Source organism: Mercenaria mercenaria, chromosome 7 (assembly GCF_021730395.1).
Source record: "Mercenaria mercenaria strain notata chromosome 7, MADL_Memer_1, whole genome shotgun sequence".
NCBI classification, from domain to species: Eukaryota; Metazoa; Mollusca; class Bivalvia; order Venerida; family Veneridae; genus Mercenaria; species Mercenaria mercenaria.
The window spans coordinates 51149861-51172252 of NC_069367.1; the positions used below are offsets into that span (position 1 = coordinate 51149861).

At 34.5% G+C, this 22392-nt stretch overlaps 2 protein-coding genes across 2 annotated transcripts in view; both read left to right on the top strand.

Moving 5' to 3' along the window:
• The window catches only part of LOC123555840 (uncharacterized), a 72261-nt gene extending 58607 nt beyond the window's left edge, over positions 1 to 13654 (top strand). The window contains exons 3-4 of the mRNA XM_053547174.1: positions 9531 to 9618; positions 11446 to 13654. Coding sequence (XP_053403149.1) covers positions 9531 to 9618; positions 11446 to 13332 — 1975 coding nt within the window. The 3' untranslated portion in view covers positions 13333 to 13654. The remainder of the gene's footprint in view (positions 1 to 9530; positions 9619 to 11445) is intronic.
• Positions 1 to 22392, top strand: part of LOC123554172 (cyclic nucleotide-gated channel rod photoreceptor subunit alpha-like) — a 176729-nt gene that overhangs the window by 49770 nt on the left and 104567 nt on the right. The window lies entirely within an intron of this gene.

Consider the following 22392-nt stretch of genomic DNA (forward strand, 5'->3'; position numbering starts at 1 on the left):
TGGTGTAAATGCGACATGTGTTACGAAATATTTCATTTTGTGCATTGCCTGGTATGAGGGCACGTGTTACATTAACATTTACCTTTTAATTACAATACGTATTTATGCACATGTGCTCAGTACCCTAAACTCCGAAGTAAACTATACTAGGTTACAACCTTTAAGATGAAATGCCCATTCATAAACCTAGCAGTTATCTAACCGAGACAAAAGTTCTCCGTGGAGCAACGTGCCTATAATGACTTCACCAACATTTGTGCATTTCTAATTTGAATCGTCTTCAATTAACAGAAGAGGTTAAACGTCCAAAAGTCTGTTTGAATAGTGATATTCCATAAGCGAAGAAGAAAAAACAATTCAGGGAACACAGGGTGGGGGGCCGGGGGTGGGCACCCAAGAATTGGTCAGTTGCTATACAACACAGGGCATTTAAAATGCTATGCTAAACCTCATTTTTACTTGTACTATAAACTAACTAGTAACTATTCATATTTCTAAATACAAGATTTTGGTCTAGTAACATAGTATAGCTTTAAAAAAATCTTTTTTTTACTAATCACCAGAACGGATAATAGGGACGAAGGCTTTTGCAATATCTACGCTTTTGTATATGATATATTTCATATTGGCTTATTTCCAGATACGATAAAATCAGCTAGTTATTTTCTTAACAAGATCCAAAATATTACATTGATCGAACGACGTAGATGCCCCAGGGACTATTCAAGCAATTATTGTAAGTGTATTGGACACATAATCCAACTAATCTGAAGGTTGAGCCTTTAGACTAGTAACGTCTTGTACTTGACTGGAGTAATTAACTGCATTAGTCTCGGTTTGTCCTGTCAATTTTCCCCCGTTCTCATGTATCAACGATTCTTTGTGTATAGATTCGGACTGGCTGTCACTTTCTTTTCTTTTCATGTTGTCTTTAATAGTAGTTATAAAATATTTTGGTATACTATTTTTCCTCTTTTAATAACAGACGCTATAATTTCAACTTTCCTCTTTAAAAGGAAAACGTCAGTAAATATCATTGACACATTTTTTACATATAAGATGCGAATTCGATGTTTATAATTTATCATAATCACTTTTTATCAATATATTGCGACAAGAGCATGTCACATCAGGTCAAACGTGGAAGTTAAATACAGGCTTTTCAACGCCGACATTTCAGTCTGGAAAATATTTACTATAAGCCGTTCTACGAAGCACATGGACAGTTACGACGGGATCTTCGACGAAGCCTTGTCCACTTTCGTCATTAACCATATGCCAGCTTATACCACGTGCTACGCGTCAAATTCGAAGAGAATGATAATGTTTATTTGATGTCTTTCTGTGATGGTTTTAAATAAATTATATTTGGAACTTTCACTGTTTCAAAACAGTGTGATTATCATAATATAGTATCACTGGTACGGTACTACACCGTGACATACAAAATAATATTGGGATAATACACGCTTTTTGTGTATCAACGTCTGCAGAAGCCTGCGGGAATGTTTGTGACCGAGACCAAAGGTCGAGATCACAAGCATATCCCAAGGGCTCTGCAAATATCAATACACAAAACAAACGCGAATTGTCGCTATTATTGCATAAAACATTACACGACGACTAAATGTATTGTCTTCATATATGATGACTACGATTCCGGTACATTTTTAATCACCATCCTGTTGTTCTTGGAAATGATAAACATGTTTAAATATCCATAACCAGGGCCCAGAAATCAACAGCACTTATAAATGCACGTACTAAAGTTTTTTACGCGTTTTTATCTCTCGATATTACAAACATTTAATTTCCTAAATTTGTTAAAAATTTGATAAACAGGAGCACAATTTCAAGAATAATAACTTTTTATTCGAGTTATTTTGAGAACAAACTCATTTAGAGTACGGATGAACACGAACATAGTGTTTTTACATAAATTTTCCGAGAAATTGGATAAAAGCATACCAACTGATACTCAACAAAACCATTGATATGATTCCTAAAAACAAACAATCGCACAAGTTACACGCGATTCTTAAACATTCGTGGTTATCTACAAAAACTGAATCGACACCGACTTCAGAAAGGAGAGTAAACAAGCGGAGAAGCGAGTACGAACATTGTTGGGGCAGTACATTTGGTGTTGGTAACTGATACAGAAAAACATTCTATGGTTTAGATTGTATTTTTATGCTAAAGAAGTAGTTATTATGAAAGAAAAAAGGCGCTATTCACTATTGAACGTCAGATTTATATTTGCTTAATCATAGATATTGCATTTAGTGCTACAACATACATGTATTTCGATTTTACATTGAAACAAACACATATTCATAGAAACAGTCAGATTGAAAAAATGATCCTCGATAATCCATTGTCATTTCTGGATTCAATTCGTATAATTATTGCATTTTATTAGATTAAAATTAATAATTAGTATGATTAAAATTAATAATTGTAAGGTAAGTTATTTAAAATATCGCAATCGACTTTAGGTAAATGCAGCTTACAAAATAGAAAAATATATAAAGTTAAAAATAGAAAAATAACAACACATTTTGAAACCCCTATCATTTTATTGATATGATTTATTGTTACGTTAAAATACTTAATCCTTAATTTAAACTATTACCATTCATATATACTTGAAATTAACCTTCTCACTGCCAGTATAGAGAATGCATTACAAATATACTTGCTCAATCTTTGGATTCCCAATAAGTCCCAGTGTCGTTCATACCAAGCTGAACGCAAAAATGGAATAAAAGGATTTAATACATAAGGCAGTTTTATTAAAGGGAAAGGCAACGTTGTTCTTAAATGTTAATTCCGTCTGCAAGTATTCCTTTAACCATTTAAAGAATTGAACGATGTTTCAAAATCGGCTTAAAAATGAGAAAGTTATGAGCATACAAATATTTAAACAAGATGGTTGCCATTTTGTTTCCAAGGCAACAAAAAACAAAATGGCGGATTTATTAAATTTCTGGATTCATATTTGATCTGTATTTACTTATTCATGTAAAATAATTTCTCTACTTTTTCCAGCTATAGTGGAAGGAATTACCATGTTACACTCAAGAACCATATGAAATTAATCTATTTAAAAGGTCATTTGCTAAATAGATAATAGCCAGTTTCTTCAATAGTGGACCGATTTTAAAAATCTTTCGGCGTTATGAAAGGCCTGAGGACGGCTTTAAAATGAAATAACCTATTGTCAAGCATTTCTTGACCTTTAAGGTTTATTGCGGAAACATTTTATGTCTGTAGAATTATTGACAATACTTTAGAACACACACCAAGTAGAAAAATAGCAGATATGGTTAGATTATGTCTGCTCATAAAGGCTAATGACATTTGTAGAAACCATTCACAACCCCTAGCACAGGCGGTGGCGGAAGTCTACTATACACGTGCATTTACTTTATTGAAAAATTTTAATATCTCCAAAGGATCAGAAAATATAACGACAGTAAGTGTTAGTACGAAGAGACCTTTTACGTCCCCCATACAACACTTAAAGAGTACTTAAAGATTCTCAAATGCACAATTTATATTTCTATTAAACACATCTCACCTAAGAAAAAAATCCTATAGGTCAGGTTTTCCGATCACACTTTGTCCGTCGTTCGTTATCAGCAATTAAATTGTTTACACCCTTTGCTAAATCTTAAGAAAACTTAAGAATGTTTGCCTGTGTTTATTGATTGGTCTTTATGTAACCTGGCTTATGTTCAAAAATTGGACATCTTGAGCCAAAAACTTCGTGAGATAACAGGAAAGAAAAACTTATAAACACTCGAGACTATGGTTGATACTTGATGTATCTAAAAATAATCAAATTGTTTGTCTTTAAGAAGTCTGGGTAAGGTCCAAAGTAGATCATCTTGGGCCAAAACGTAACTGATCATGCGAATTTAGTTCTTAGTGTATATCTAACATAGTCAGAACGTTGACTTAAAAAGTTTATACCAGTCGTCAATATTAAAATTCTAACTGGGTAATCTCAGGTAAAAAATAAATTCACTGGGTCAAATGACAGAAAAGAAACTTATATACCCTGATGAAGTCATATCTTTTACCTCATCTACACGAAACATAGTACTTATATACTCTGACGAAGTCATATCTTTTACCTCATCTACATGTCCTTATGTCACCTAAACAAGTTTGAAACTGAATGAATTGTCTAGGGAGAAAATCTCGGTCATTAGATTAAATCATAGAATAGTCCTGTTTAGTATGAAACATGGTCAGAATTCTTGCCTTTAAAATGTCTGGGCCTCTACTTATTCTTTAAGAATCTTGGTTATACTCGTTTACCATTATGAAATACAGATTAAATTTGAAATTGCTTATGTTAAACTAGTTCAACAGGTCAGAGTAACGTTTTGAATACTCTAGATGCAATATGTTGTTTTTGATCAATACGAAACATGACTAGAATAAATATCATTTAGAATTGTAGATCAAGTTTGAAACTTATTTATCTGAGGACAAACACTAGGTCACGAGATCTAATCGTAGAAAAAACATTGTTATCACTCAATAATCCATATTTTGTACATGATCTGTATGAAATCTAGACGGAGTGTTTGTCTTTATTAAGTCTAGCTCAAGAGTGAACTGGTCATCTTGGTTAAAAGCAATACGCCTCTGGGAGAAACAATAGAAAGAAAACTAATAAACACTAATTATACCACATTTTACCCGATTAACTTGAACCTTTGTAAAAGTATTTTCTTTATGATAGCTATATCAATTTGACGACTGACTCATTTGAGATAAACAAAACTAGGTTAAAACAAAATTCTTTATACTTCAGTGACGGCATTTTACATGTCTTGGGTGGAACTTGCTTTGAAGATGCGTCTGCGTAATATCTGGGCAGTGTCAAACTTAGTTACCTGGATTCATAAAATAGGCGAAAATTAGTTCATAGAGAAATGAAATATTACACTAAACTAGATGCTATATTGTCTACCTGATTTGACATTCGATAAGTAACTGAACTTTCTTTTAATGAAATGAATTAGCAGACAAATGTGCTGTTATATCTTTTTCATTGCTTTCGTTTTACTTTTCATACTTTGCATAATTTCTACGCTTGTATGAATTAAGAAAGTGCCTACTCCAGGATCTTGCGAATAAGATATCTTTAATTTTTTGCTTATTTTCAGGTCTTAGCTATTTTCATGTCACTTTACTCATTCAGCAAAATCCAAAATAATTGAAAAGTAATTGTAACATTTACCGAACTGCGTAGATACCTCGAGGACTATTTAATATGTAATTGTTGTAAGTTAATGAAAACATAATCCAACTAATCAGAAAGTTTAGCCTTTAACATAGTATCGCCTTTAACTTGACCGAAGTAATCTTACAAAATAACGATGTCCGCCGTTTTGATATTGTATTGTATTGACGTTGACTTGCTATCATTATTACCCCTTTGTCTGCCTGAATGTCATTAGAAATGTTAGTTCTTGGCATCTTTCCTTTATAAGTACTATTTAACTGTAATAATTTCTCTGTAAAATAAAAAAATGCTATTAAACATTTTATCAAGATCCGTGTAGAAATTTATAATATGAAACCTTATCAATGCTGCAATCAACATGCTTCGTTGTTAATATTTTGTTTAGTTACCCTGATGTATGAACTTTTATCTTTTCGATACAGTACTAGCTTCGCTTTGCACATTTTATACCTTAAAATACAAAAATGTGTTTGTAAAACATTTCATTTTAATTCTTGTGCAAAAGCTATGCCTTTAAAGTTTATGTGCAGTGATCTCGAAGTTAAAAAAAGTATCCATTCTTACACTTAGCGTGGTCACAATAGGTCGATTTAAATTTAGCAAACGACCTTTTAATGTCAGTAAATGCGACTGACTGACCTAGAGTCGCATTGATATCAAATGCGACAACATGAGTAATTATACATCAAAAGAACCTTTTTGCTAATGAATAGCCATTATCTGCTCTAGGCGACAATTCACATCTGAAAACCCCATTTTCTCCCCTTTCATTTATGATTATTTCGTATTACTAGAATCCCATAATGGTCATTATTAGTCCCTTACTAAAGTTGGGTGCCATGAACTTGGTAGTTTTTGTTACAATCACTACAGATTAGTTTGATTTTTGTGTGACTGTATGTAATATTTGAAGACAAACGCCGTGCGAAATAATATAATAATTTGATGAAACATTTCCAGATAAAAAAAAAATTGTCAGCATGACTCACCTTAACAAAATTTGTGTTACATGTATATCTTCGACTGCTTTATCTTCAGCACAATTAAACAATAACTAAAACGCGTGACAAACTGATTTTCTGCATATATTTTATGCAATCAGACCCTAGCTTTAATGTCAGTGTCATATTCAGATATTTAAGGCTGCTTTCTTATCCGAGCTATAACATTTTTATGCATACAAGAATTTTATAAAGTGCTTGGAGCTAACATTTACCATTGTGCATCCATTTTCTACGTTATTTCTATGGAGCGAATGTTAACCAGTAGATTGCGTGCGAGAGTTTCACATGCAAAACCATAAAATTTAGACCAAAATATACGTATTTATGCACATGTTCTCAGTATTATGTTACCATTAACGTCAAAGTAAAATATGACTTACTAGACTTGTAGATGAAATTCCCAGTTATTAACCTTGCATTTATCTAAACGAGTTAAAAGCTCTCCATGGCACGACGTGTTTAGTATGACTGGACCAACACGTATACAAATTTCAAAAGTTTGAATCGTTTTCAATTAATAGAAGAGGATAAATTGACAAATGTATATTTAGCGAGAAAGACTCGAACAAGTCAAACAACACAGTGGGGCACCTTGGAATGTTCAGTTGTTAAACACCAGAGAGCAGTTCAAACTGCCTTGCATAACCCTACCATAATATGCAGTATTTGTTCATATTTTCAAATACGAGATTTAGGTCTAGTAGAATACTATAGCTTTAATTAAATAAAATATTGTTATTTTGTAATCATCAGACAGGGTAATAGTGGCAAAGGCTTTTGCAATATCTACGCCTTATATATAAACCTTGTATATGATGTATGTCATATTGGCTTATTTCCAGAAACGATAAAATTAACTAGTTATTTTCTTGACAAGAATCAAAATATTACAGTAATCGAACGATGTAGATGTGCCATGGACTATTCAAGCAATTATTGTAAGTGTATTCCAAACATAATCCAACTAATCTGAAGGTTTAGCCTTTAGACTAGTAACTTCTTTTACTTGATTGAAGTAATTAACAGCATTAGTTTAGGTTTGTCCTGTCATTCTTTTCCTTTCTAATGTATCAACGATTCCTTGTTTATCGATAGGGACTGGCTGTCACATTTTTCAACATGTCTCGTTTCTTGTTGTCTTCATTGGCGTCATATGATATTTCGGTACAAGTTTTTTTCTTTTAAAGACAGACAGTATAATGTCGAGCTTCCCTTTTTAAAATGAAAACGTCAGTAAATGCCATTGACACATTTTTCTTACATATAAGATGATAATTCGATGTGTACATGTTTTTTGTTTTTTCAATTTATTAAAAGAGCATGATACATCAGGTATCAAATTGAAAATCTTTCCGGATTAAAAAAAAAACAACGGCATTTCAGTGTGGTTAAAATATTTGCTTTAGAAAGTCAATGACAGGTACGAGACCCTAGACTCTAGCCCGCTACATCCGACCATTTTATCTACCCCTTACCACTCCACCCCCACTTTTTCTGTATTTTGAATGTATTTATAATAATGTACTTAGTGTTGGATGTTTGAAGCAACCCGTCTACAATATTTTTCCGTTACGGTTTCTTTTTTATTGTGGGTACTTTGCAGTGGCTCTATGGCTGTTTTTGGGGTGCTCTGTGCTTCCGGGAAATCTACCCTAACATTTTATCTTTCCGAAAATCATTATCCATATGCGACCTTATACGACTTTTGTACACGCCTCAAAAGGTAGTGAGATTTGGAAGAAAATGATGTTTATTTGATCAAACTCCAACGCAGTGATCTCCCTTGCCGCTTCGCTCATTGATCACTGCCAACACAACATTCACATGACCGTGGTTCATCACGTAATGTCAGATCGGTTAAAAAATTAACTTATATGTTAATATGTCATTATGATATACCAAACTTTTGACAATAACATATCTTGGCCAGCAGGAAAATATTCAAAAGCCTCCATCTGTTTCGGCTTGGGTCAAATGGCAGCATTATAATAGTGAACCGCGTCAAAGATCAACGTCGACATACTCGTTTGTTTACTTTCAGTTTCGTTTCAGGATTCTTACCGGTCGTGTAAATCAATATCTATTTTCATTCAAAATCATTATTTTTTTCATTATGGAACATTCGCCTGTGCTAAAAGAAGTGTAAACTTCGAAAACATTGGAGGAAAAATAACTAAATAATCATATAACTAAAAGAAGTCCACTTAGCTGAATTTTAACTAAAAACATTGTGTTGGCAGTGATCAATGAGCGAAGCGGCAAGGGAGATCACTGCGTTGGAGTTTGTTATTTTATGTCCTGCGATGTTTTAAATGAATTATAAAGTGTTTAGTAAGAATATGCATTATGACAATCTTTTTATTATTTTTATTAAAATATACTTCAAAGAAGCTACATTTGTAAAAAGGTAAAACAAGAACATAGAAATATACGCGTCTTCAATGTAAATTGTTTAACAAATTCGGAAACGTCATGGAACTATAGAACTAGAGCGGGGACGGGTATTCCCGAACATGCTTGTTTTTCCGACCAAATATTTTAATGCAACATTACTGCTGTTTCGGTTACACAGTAGATCTATTTGAATATGACGTGAACCGATGACGTCATCAAGTTTTCCTAGAAGTTCGCCATATTTTTATGAAAACAACACGTTTATTTTTTGAACAAACAGATTTAGAAGAAAAAGCGCTTCAAAGGTGAGTGATTCTTTCGAATAAATTAATTTCAGATGGCTAACTTCGTAAGATTCTGAAAACTTCATTTTTTAAGACAGATCTTAGATAGATCTAATATGTAAATATCTATCGTTTATATGTGGCGTTTTCAAGGGAGATAAGTAAAGGTCCTATATTTCCTCAGTAGGTGTGGGTAAAGCAGGTGTTCGGAAATTGAAGCAAATGAGGTACTTGTGCTTCCATTACCGAACATTTGATAAAGTTGAAACTATTTTTTTGAACTGATCTAAAGTACACTTTTCCAATGATGTTTGTTATCTAATGGCCTTGCGCGTTTATATGTTGTTTATCACGCGTTAGTTTTTTATAGATCAAGTCTTTTTTAACTCTAGTGACTTTAAATAAGAAAACCATTTGTGTAATAAAGTAACCGTATACTTTCTTTCATAATTCATATTAGTCAGTGTATAATTTGCAGAATAGATCTGTATTTAGAATCTAACCTTTTAAATTTTGTTATACGTTTCATCAAAAATGGAAGACAAGATTTATTTTGTTTTTATGTTTTCTTCTTTTTTTCAGAATGAGTAGACAAGTAGGCGCAACACCTGCAAAGGCGAGAAGACAACAATATGAAATAAAAGCTCTAGAACATGCTGCTGGTTTCCCTGTAAACATGAAGTCATTGGGCCAACGACGGAAAACCGTCAAAGGATAATCGTTGTTGGGCGACTGTTGGCCCAACAATGATTAATATATATTGTAAATACAGCTGTTGGGCCAACGTTGAACCAACTTTGAATTTCAGTCACAGATATCTCTGCATTGGCCCAATATTGATTTTCAGAGAAAGACTTATACAGAGAAAACATCGTTGGCCCAACGTTGACCCATTAAAAGTAATAATATAATAATTATATATTTTACAGGTGACTGTTTTATCACAAGCCCCTACAGGTATACACGTTGTGTATGTGTAACATGCAATATTTAATTAATAATTAAATACTTTTCTGCATCAATTCGTAATCAGTTAAGTTTGGGCTAATTAAACTTAAAACTTATCTGCAGCCGTAATGACATTTTGAACTATTTCAAATCTACTACCTTGAAAAAAAAATGTGAAAAAAATATTGAAAAAAAACACTACTAACTCTATTATAACAAATATCTAATTTTATACAGTCATAAAATGCTTACAATAAATCTGTTGAGTATTCCAGAGCATGAACTCTCGTTAACCCGGGTTATGCAAGAAATCCCAAAAAATGTGGTTAATTTTACTCTCTAGGCCAGATTTCTAGCTGCATATATGTGAAGTAAAGGAAATTATTATACATGTGATAGATATAGAGTTAACCAAAACCCGGTCTACCAGCTATAAACTGTAAGTAGAAGTTTTGAATATTTTTTGATAAAGTTGTGGAATCTTACAGAGAATTTCTTAATTTTATCCTGTATGCAAGTAATATCCATGTGACTTGAACATATGTTAAATACTTTTATCTAAAGCTGGCGGATGGCACTTGTGTTGAGTATTAAATTCTTTAAATAGAATACCTCATATTCTCGTTAATTCTAAAATATTTTTCTCGGTTAAATACAGACAAAAATAAATTTCATACATTTTACGCAAGTTTATGTCCAGAGGTTTATGTGCATTTCTTTAGTTATTGTTCTCAATTTGACGTAGATGGTTTAATCAACACTATGATTTTTGTTTTTTACAGGGTGCTGTTCAAGAGAGTAATAATGGAGTGCCTAGCACATGTGGTGCACAAGAAAAAACAAGAATAAAAAAGCAACAACTTCAGTGAGAAAAGAAAACAATCAAACAGAACTTGGATATATAATGACTTATATTTACAGACAGTAATTCCCTTTAGTAGAATTTAATCAGTGACTGAAAAAAGAAAAATATCTAGATTTGTAAAATGCTGGAATCAATATTTGACATGTTGTAGTGATGAAATGTTCTGTTATATTTCTTCAGGAAAATTGCAAACAAACTTTAAATAAATGTTAGATTTCTTTTTGTTAAACTTTAACAAAATCACAACTATTTGAAAATAAAATACGTACTAAATAATGCTAGTTTTAGTCTTTGTTTTAGTTTCGTAATCGTTGGGATAGCGTTGGCCCAACGCTGGACCAACCATGATTGACGAAAAAATGCTGTTGGCCCAATGGAGGGCCAACGTTAAGTGCAGGATACCAGTTGTTGGCCCAATGGAGGGCCAACGATAAGTGTAGGATTCCAGTCGTTGGGCCAACGGTGTACCAACCGTTGGGCCAACGTTGCGCCAATTAGCAAAATGGCGTTGGGCCAACGTTGGAAATCTTCGTTGGGCCAACGAAGAGTCTGCCGTTGGGCCAACGTTGGGCCAACGTATGTCTGCTATCTGGGTTGGTACGAGCAAAGACAATTAGTCTCAGCCAAGCGGCCAAAAACTATGGGTTGCCTAAAACTACATTGCAAAACGCTGTGCACAACAAGTATGGTGGTCATAAGGTTGGTCATAAAACAATTTTGACAGACCAAGAGGAAACCAGAATTGCCAACTGGGCCACACATATGGCACGTATTGGATATGGTCGCACACGCCAGGAACTTTTGAACACTGTCAAAAAGATATTAGATGAAGATGGAAGGCCTAATCTCTTTAAAAACAATAGGCCGGGGAAAGAATGGTTAAGTGGAATTTTCAAGAGACACCCAGACCTTTCACTACGAACAACAATTCAGTTAGGGAAAGAGAGGGCTATCATCTCCCCTGAAAAAGTGTCCAAGTGGTTCGAGGATTTTAAGCACTATATTGAAGAGGAAGTTGGCGACAAAGACCTGCTAAACGATCCGTCAAGAATTTACAATGCTGACGAGACTGGTGTAAGTCTTTGTACCAAAGGTAATCAAGTGATTGTCTTGAAAGGGGCACCGGTGGTATACCATTATGGGAATTCTGACAAAACCCAACTAACCATAATGGCTTCTTGCAGTGCTTCAGGACATTATATTACACCACTGCTAATTTTTCCGGGGCAGCGATTTAGTTATAACCCTTTGGAGGGATTTGAGGAAGCAGCTTTAGGTAGATCAGAAAATGGGTGGATGGACTCTGAGGTTTTCTGTAATTGGCTAGAAAATGTTTTCATTCCCGGCATAAACGAAAGAAAAGTGAAAAAGCCCGTTTTGTTGTTAATAGACGGACATTCTACACACATAACGATGGACGCGTCTGATATTTGTTTGCAGAATGGAATAGAACTGTACTGTTTGCTGGAACATGCATCGCATGTAATGCAACCCCTTGACCTGAGACTGTTTAGTGCACTTAAGAAGTCGTGGAAACAATCTGTCAGAGACTGGCAATCAGAACACATTGGCGAGTATGTGACAAAAGTCACTTTTGCGAGAGTCTTTAAGGCTGCATGGAAACAAAGTACAACTACTGATGCTGCTGTAAAAGGCTTTGCTGAAGCAGGACTGTTTCCTTTAGATCCTACTGTCGTAACACAATCGGTGAAAATAGAACCAAGTAAGATGTTCTTGAGTGACAATCAATATTCAGCCACAAAGGAGAAACAAAGTAATGAAATGGCTTCAAATGTGAGTACAGAAGACAAAGACGAAATCAAAGGTACAGGCAGAGAACCTCTTGCAGAACCACAACAAACAGAAAACGATGCAAGCACAGACAGCGGAACCATTGAAGAATCGCGCATGGAAGATACAGAGGAGCGTGATCATGAAAATATTGACCCTGAAACATCTAAGACAGAAATACCAAACACTGACTTAGAAATGAAAGAAAGGAATATTAGACAAAGCCCTGAAGATGTTAAGGAGAAAAAGAATACCTCGACAGCCTCTCCGTTTTCAAAGCACTTGAGTATTCCTTCACCAAAGGTAGCAGCAAAGTCCAAGGTAGTCAAACGATTAAGTATACCAAAAGCAATTACTGGATCTGCATACCGCAAGATGATGCAGGATAAGATAGCACAGAAAGAAAAAGATGCGCTTGAAAAAGAAAAAAGAAAAGAAGAACGGCTGCAGAAGAGAAAGCTTAAAGAAGAGATGCTTGCTAAGAAGAAAGCTGAAAGTGAAGCCAAACGAAAGAGAAATGCTCAAGAAAAGGAGCAAAAGCAGCAAAGGCGTGAAATGCGCGAGAGATTAATGCAAGCAAGAGCCGTCTTGGAGGATAGTAGCTCCGACGACAATGATAACGCCGTCCCGATCGACAGAAGGAAATGCTACACATGTGACTCTGCATACACAACAGACTTTATTGAATGTGTCTCTTGTTTTCGAAGATTTCATATTGAATGTGTTGATGATGATTACTTGAATGTTGAAGGTTTGCCGTTCGAGTGTAAATACTGTTGAAAAGATCTGATTCAGTGTATCTATACTGAATGTTTGAAATGTTAAACTGAACCAGGCGTAACGGATTTTTGACAGTTGTCATGATTTTAAAAACAATTATTGCTTAAAGATATGAAGTCTCTGTTTGTGTTCAATTGTTGAATAATTTTTTGTACACTAAAAATAAAAATAAAATGCATTTTTATGACTTTTAGCATTGAAACAGTTTTTTTTTAAAAAAAATAAAAAATGTTCGGAAAAGGAAGCAGTGGTAATCGGAATTAGAAGCCTTGGCCGGTAATGAGAGCAGTAGTGTACCTGGTACTAAAGTGTCGTAACTCCTTTACTTTTAACGTTATATACATCGTTTTATCCTAAAATTTAAATGTTTCTTTATTCATTTAAATCTTTGCGAGCAATTCAAGAAATGTGAATATATTACCGAACAATACAATTATTGGCTTAATTGTTCGGTAATACCAGTCCCCGCTCTATGTATTTTTTAAAAACCTAAAGAATGTGACTTAGTGACGTAGTAATGTCACGTGGCGTGACGTACGTTGTGTGGAATTGATTTGAAGTATTGGACACGAACTAAATATAGAATGTTTTCAAGAAATTAACTTTTAATATTGAACGTCAGTAGTGGTTAAACATATTTCTATTTCACTCTAATACAAACACACATTCATAGAAAACAGTCAGGTTGAGATTTGATCCTTCGAAAATCCAGATGTCATTTTTGGATTCAATTTTTACTCTTTTATCTCAATAGATCGCAGTATGATTAAAATCAATAACATTTAAAAAATGTAAATCTCCTGGAAGGAATGTATGCCTTTACATTTCAAACAACCAAAGAGGCTTAACAGTGATGTATTTAGCTAGTAATGCGATTCCAAATATTTCTTACTGAAAAGGGGGACAGATCTAACCGTCCTTTTTAATTGATGTGTGTTGCAAAATGTTTTATAACAGACTTGCATACAAGTTTAATGTGTTGAAGTCAACATTTTTTATAAATTGACTGTACAAGCAACAATTATTATCAGAACACCTGTCCAAAATGTCAACAACTTAGATTTCACTGTATTTATAATAATGATAATCGACAGAAAAGTACTAAACAAGAGCTGTCTCCATAGGATGACACATGCCCCCGATGGCACTTTGAATGAATAGTTATAGCCGATGTTAGAGTTTAGGACCTTTGAGCTACGGACCTGGGTCTTGCGCGCGACACGTCGTCTTTCTGTGGTACACATTCATGCCCAATAATTTTAAAATCCATGCATGAATGACAAAGATATGGACCGGACACGCCCATCAATGCACTATCATGAATTATGACCTTTAACGTCTAAGTGTGACCTTGACCTTTGAGCTAAGGACCTGGGTCTTGCGCGCGGCACGTCGTCTTACTGTGGTACACATTCATGCCAAGTTATTTGAAAATCCATCCATGGATGTCAAAGATATGGACCGGACACGAATGCACTATTATGAAAAATGATCTTTAACGTCTAAGTGTGACCTTGACCTTTGAGCTACGGACCTGGGTCTTGCGCGCGACACGTCGTCTTACTGTGGTACACATGCCAAGTTATTTGAAAATCCATCCATGGATGACAAAGATATGGACCGGACACGAATGCACTATCATGAAAAATGACCTTTAACGTCTAAGTGTGACCTTGACCTTTGAGCTACGGACCTGGGTCGTGCGCTCGACACGTCGTCTTACTGTGGTACACATTCATGCAAAGTTATTTGAAAATCCATCCATCGATGACAAAGATACGGACCGGACACGAAAATTGCGGACAGACTGACAGACCGACAGACGGTTCAAAAACTATATGCTTCCCTTCGGGGGCATAATTAAACTCAGCTCTAAAATCATGTTATTTTTTAATATTAACGATTTTCAATATTTTTTAATCCCCCGCCACGAGTTGTGGGGGTTATAGGAATGGTCTCCTTCCGTCCTTCCGAGTTCTGTCCATCCGTAACATTTTGTGTCCGCTCTGAATCTCCTAAACCCCTTAAACGATTGTCATGATCACCTCATCAAGAAGATGTGCAGAACTCATGAGTCAGCCATATCGGCTCAGTTCAAGGTCACAACTCAAGGTCAAAGGTTAGAGCCTTCCATTTCGTGTCCGCTCTGTATCTCCTAAACCCCTTGAAGGATAATCATGAAACTTGGATCAAATGATCACCTCATCAAGACAATGTGCAGAACCCATAAGTCAGCCATGTCGGCTCAATGTCAAGGTCACAACTCAAGGTCAAAGGTTTGAGCATTCCATTTCGTGGTTTGAGCCTTCCATATTGTGTCCACTCTGTATCTCCTAAATCCCTTGAAGGATGTTCATTAAACTTGGGTCAAATGATAACCACATCAAGAACTCTTGAGTCAGCCATTTCAACTCAAGGTCAAAGGTTTGAGTTCTGTATCTCCTACACCCATTGAAGGATTTTCATGAAACTTGGGTCAAATGATCACCTCATCAAGATGATGTGCAGAATTTATGAGTCAGTCATGTCAGTTCAAGGTCAATGTCACAGCTCTGTGTCAAAGGTTTACCTATTCACTATCCATAACACTAGCGGGAGATTTAGCTGTCTTTCAGACTGCCTTGTTTATATTACCACAGTTGTCCTTATTCATGCTCTCGCTCTAAATCGAAACAAAAGGAAACATGTACTTATGGGGGCAATGTGATATTAAAATTGAAAATCCAACAAAAACATGATGGTACCAGCTGAAAGAAAAATTCATTAAAAATCGTCATGGAAAAGTAGAACGAGAGTATTTCAAATTCCTTGAACTTCATGGCTTAGCATTTTCAGACTTCTGTTTTAGTCATATATATGATAAAAATGTTAAATAATAGGTCAAAACACTAAAAATTGAGATACAAATGCCTGAAATACGTCATCGATTTATGAAAGATATATTTTGCCTTCTGAACCGGAGTTCGAGGATTCGAATCACGTATAAGCTGGAAATTGCTGAGAAAATTTAAGTCGAAACTGGTATATATCCATTTAAATCAAAACAGGACATATATTTATTGTCATTGATCCATATGTGTTTTACTAGAAACGTCATATTGTTACATATTTACTTGTCGTATAGTTTGTGCTTATCATATAATAATTATGTCATATAGGATATCCTCTTTGTGTTTTGTTTCAGCCAGACAATCATTTACACTGGATATAACAAAAGCAATGATGCAAATATATTTACTAAACGTAATTAAATGATTTCATAATAACATCTTGACAAGCAACAGATGGCTTATCATTAAGTCATATCGAAATATATGTGTCAACAGTGTTGTTTGTTTTGGTCTGTTTTGTTATAATAGAATGACACATAGCGACTTTTTAGAAAGAATGTTAGACAGTCTATGTATATGTAGTGCAAAATACAACATAGTACAACATGCAAACAATGCTCCAATAACACATGTTGTCAGATGCTTCATTGGTTATTCAACGAACCTGTACGAGAAATCTTACCTGAAAAGTATGTTACCAAATTTGCTTGAATAGCGGGAATCAGGCTCAACACCTGGGCTTGCAGATTGTCATGGGCCTATTAAATCAGTCTACTCTAATAATATGCGGCATTTCCACGACATACTGGTCACAAATTATTGGATCGATTCCCTATAAACTTATTTTATAAAAATGAAAATAAAAAGATTAAACATGCAACATAAATTTCATGAAGTAAAATGAAGAGTTATATTTTTTTTTGATTGCTTTCTTTTTCACTTGTCGTACTCTTCGGTATTTTAATGCTCGTATGAATTAAGTTTGTACCTTTTCCAGGGTCTTGTGAATAAAATAGCTTAAATTTTGGCTTATCTTCAGATAGTCTTTTTTGTCACTTTACACATTCATCAAAATCCAAAATAATCGAAATGTGGCTACATCATTGACCGAACTGCATAGATTACTCTTGAACTATTTGTGTAATTGTTGTAAGAGAATCCAGCACATAATCCAGCTAATCAGAAAGTTAATCGTTTTACCTAGTATCGTCTTTAACTTGATCTAAATATTCTTACAACATAAGTATGGTATTGACGAAAATGTTTTGATATTGAATTGTATCGATTTTGACTTGCTATCATTATTGCCCCATTGTCTGCCTGAGTGTCTTAAGATAATTATGTCAGTACTTAGTCTATTTCAGACTGAACCCGGATCGCTGAGGTTGTAGTACACTATATTAACCACTGCGCCACAGACTATAATTTATCAATGCTAGAAACTTTTGAGATAGGCGCCACACTCCTTGTTTGCACCTATTTGGTTAATTGATTCTAGGAAAAATATAAGGGCACGTCTGTTTGATCATTAAATACTTCAAAAGAGCACAATACTTAATTGTTAACGAGCATGTCTCAATACTTCAATGTTGAGAATGCACTTATTTGTCGTTAATGTTGAATATTTAGTAAATACAGATTCATTTAATGAGATTAGGTAGTATTAGATATTATATGTATTATATGAATAGAAACAGATACGTAGGTTAAAGGTGCATGCCACCAGTTGTCGTACTTTTCGGTATTTTTATGATCGTATGAATTAAGTTTGTACCTTTTCCAGGGTCTTGTGAATAAAATAGCTTAAATTTTGGCTTATCTTCAGATAGTCTTTTTTGTCACTTTACACATTCATCAAAATCCAAAATAATCGAAATGTGGCTACATCATTGACCGAACTGCATAGATTACTCTTGAACTATTTGTGTAATTGTTGTAAGAGATTCCAGCACATAATCCAGCTAATCAGAAAGTTAATCGTTTTACCTAGTATCGTCTTTAACTTGATCTAAATATTCTTACAACATAAGTATGGTATTGACGTAAATGTTTTGAGATTGAATTGTATCGATTTTGATTTGCTATCATTATTGCCCCATTGTCTGCCTGAGTGTCTTAAGATAATTATGTCAGTACTTAGTCTATTTCCTCGATAAATACTACTCAACTGTGATTAATTCTCTGTAATATAAAAAGAAATGCTATTGAACATTTATGAAAATCCGTGTAGACATGATAGTTCAACAGAGATCCAGTACTACAGTGTTAGACATATCATATGGCATCCCAAAAACATGACTATACTGATTCGTGCATATTTTTATGGTCATCCTATTTACTAATTCTTGTTCCGCAGACACAACTCTTTCAAATGATACCAAAAAAAAAAACAACATGGTGTCACAAGGCATCGAAATGTTATTTATTTGTTGATCGGACACCTTAAGTTGCTATGTGAACTTTTATCTTTCGATACAGTACCAGTTACGTTTTGCACTTTTTCTTCTATGTGACACAATGATAAATTTTTGAAACTACGAAAATGGGTTGGTAAATTATTTCAGGTTAATTGTTGTGCTAAATGTGCCTTTAAAGTATTCACGAATTGATCTTGAACTTTAAAGTTGTCACCATTTCTTACGTTTTGGTCTGGTCACAATACATGAGAGACGAACAATCGAGTTCTATTTATCAAACGACATTATAACGTGACTGACCTAGACGCGCATTGATATCAAATGCGACAACATATGTGATTATTCATCGAAGGTAACGTTTTGCTAATGTATCACCATTATATGCTCTAGGCGACAATTCATATATGAAAAACCAATTTTATGTTAAAGTCTACCCCTGTTATTTTGACTAGTTCGTATCATTAAAATCGAATAGTAACTATTATTAATCTCTTGCTAAAAGTTGGCCGCAGTGAACTTGGTAGTTTAGGTTACAAATACTTTTGTGTGTATGTGACATTTGAAGACAAACACCGACCGAATAACATTGTAAAATCATATTATTTGTTTGATGAAACGTTTCCAAATATATATATATATAGAAAAAAAAACAGAAAAAAGAAACATTTGTTCAATGTGACTCACCTTAACTAAATTGCAACTTTGTATTACATTTCACAACCGTTTGGTACACATAGATTCATATTCAAATAACCGCACAGCGATACTGCTGTAAATATTTCTAATATAAGTGCATCGACCAGCACTGAAAAAGGTCGTGATCTTAGCTGCGATCAGACTGAACCCGGATCGCTGAGGTTGTAGTACACTCTATTAACCACTGCGCCACAGACTATAATTTATCAATGCTAGAAACTTTTGAGATAGGCGCCACACTCCTTGTTTGCACCTATTTGGTTAATTGATTCTAGGAAAAATATAAGGGCACGTCTGTTTGATCATTAAATTCTTCAAAAGAGCACAATACTTAATTGTTAACGAGCATGTCTCAATACTTCAATGTTGAGAATGCACTTATTTGTCGTTAATGTTGAATATTTAGTAAATAATTAATTTAATGAGATTATGTAGTATTAGATATTATATGTATTATATGAATAGAAACAGATACGTAGGTTAAAGGTGCATGCCACCAGTTGAATGACTGAGTAAATTAGTACCTGCTTTTTCATTTTTGTTGAATTTCCTTTTTCTTCTGTGCATCAACGTTTTGATCATCAAATTGGAAAACGACTGTACAGAGTTTGAATACATTTAGTATGAACTTTACAAGTACTTGAGCAGGTCGCGAGATTACAATAACGTCGATACCGGTTTATTTTACAGAAATAGTACCATCTTCGGTTTTTCTCCTGTCATTGTACATAACAAGATCCAGAATAATTGAAAAATAGTTATATTATCGATTGGGACATAATTATTTGTAAGTGTATCTACCACATAATCCAACTAATCAGAAAGTTTAGCCTTTAACCTAGTATCGTCATTAATTTGACGAAAGTAGTCTAACAACACCAGTATCTTATTGATGAGAACGTTTACTGTTTTGTCCTGTATCGATTTAGACTGGCCATCATTATTGTGATGTTGTCTGCTGCCTGTGTGTCATTTATTTCTTTACACAGTCTATTCTCTTATAAAATACCGTATAACAGCGAGCGCTCCTCTGTAAAATAATAAAAAGTTGGAAATTGTACAGGGTGAAACTTATAATTTCTATTTACCTATTATATATTAAGGTCATTCTAGAAGTAAATATTATAAAAAGTTAGGGCAGTATTGTTTATATTTCATGCTGTTTAATTAATACATGAACTGTTATTCTTTCGGTGGATTACTGGTAACGTTTTGTACAGATTTTGCACTATGATAAAATGAGTAAAAAGAATAGTCTTAATACTTTAAAAATATATACCTTGGAACTAGTTCTGTAAAATCAGATATGAGCCATCGCCAAGACATCGGGCAACAATCATATTTTGCTAGGTCTGTTTGCTATAATGAAGTCAGATTTTTGATGTGTTTGACAGAAGTTGCTGCGGATTTCGTGTGAAACATAATTTTTACAACGCACATATTAAATTTAAGTGTCTAGTGGAAATAATTTTGTAATATCATGTCAAAACATAAAATCCTATAGTTGGTTTAATGTTACCCACATGATAATTTGTTTAACGCATAAAACCTTGAAGACCAAAGTTTTCCGTGTGATTTTGACAAATGAGACGCACCATGAGAAAACCAACGTAGTGCATTTGCTACCAGCATGGATCCAGACCAGCCTGCGCATCCGCGCAGTCTGGTCAGGATCCATGCTGGTAGCTAACGGTTTTTCTAATTGCAATAGGCTCTGAAAGCGAACAGTTTCTCTAATTGCCATACGCTTTGAAAGCGAACAGCATGGATCCAGACCAGACTGCGCGGATGCAAAGCCACTATGTTGATTTTCTCATGGCGCGGCTCAAATATTCTTACACATAAGTATCGTATTGATGAAAATGCCCGACGTTTTGATATTGTATTGTATCGATTTTGACATGCTATCCTTATTACCACATTGTCTGCCTGTGTGTCATTAGATATGTCATTTCCTAGTCTATTTTCTCGATAAATATTATTCAACTGTGATTAATCTTCTGTAAAATAAAAAAGAAATGCTATTTAACATTTCATCAAGATCCGTGTAGCATCAGATGAAGTTCCAGTAACGTCCGGAGTCCCACAGGGCTCCGTCCTATGCCCCCTTCTATTCTTACTCTACATAAATGACCTGCCTGAAAATCTGATTTCACAGGTCCCCCCCCCCCCCCCCCCCCCCCCCCCTCAAAATGCACAGTTATGAACATAACAAGGTCAAAAAACTCTTTCAAATCAAAGTATACACTCCATGGCCAAGTCTTGGAAACAGTTCCTGATGCAAAGTATCTCTCGGGGTTACTATATCCTCAGACCTTAACTGGAATAAACACATCAATTTAGTCACGTCCAAAGCTACCCAAACACTTAACTTCATTAAGCGAAATATCCCATGCAAAAACCCAAAAGTTTGGGAAGTAGCTTATAAAGCCCTAGTCAGGCCACAGCTGGAATATGCTAGCTGCGTCTGGAACACGCATTATGTTGGTTTTCTCATGGTGCGCCACAAATGTAAACTAAATGCATAAAATGGAAGTCATTGCTAGATTACAAGGTCTATAGAATAGAATGTAAACTAAACGCATCAAATTGAAATTAAAGCTAGATTACAAATCCAATGGAAGAGAATAATTCTATTAAATGTCTTGTAAAGGACTCATTTTATATCTCAGCATCTCATCAACAGAGATATCGACTGGCGGCGGATATTTGAATCTCTAGAGAACTCTGATCAAAGTAAAAATTAAACAAACATTATTTGTTTGATGTCAGCTTACGCTAGAAGCTTGTGAGATAGGCGCCAACAAAACTCTTCATTTACAAATATTGGGTTAAATGATTCAAGAAATAATTATAATGGCACGAGCGGGCGTTCATTAATTACTTCACAAGAGTAGCATAGTTAATTTCAAATGAGCATGCGTCAACCATTTGTCAGATTGTTTAAATGTTGACAGAGTACTTGTTTAAGAAATAATACATGTGTCCCGGGAGTTCGAAATAAAAAATGTCGTATGTACATGATGTAGGAGTGATTCATTAATGCGCATCGTTTCTCTTTTACTACACTGACGAGAAATGAAAACGCAACAAACATATGCCTGAATATATATTTT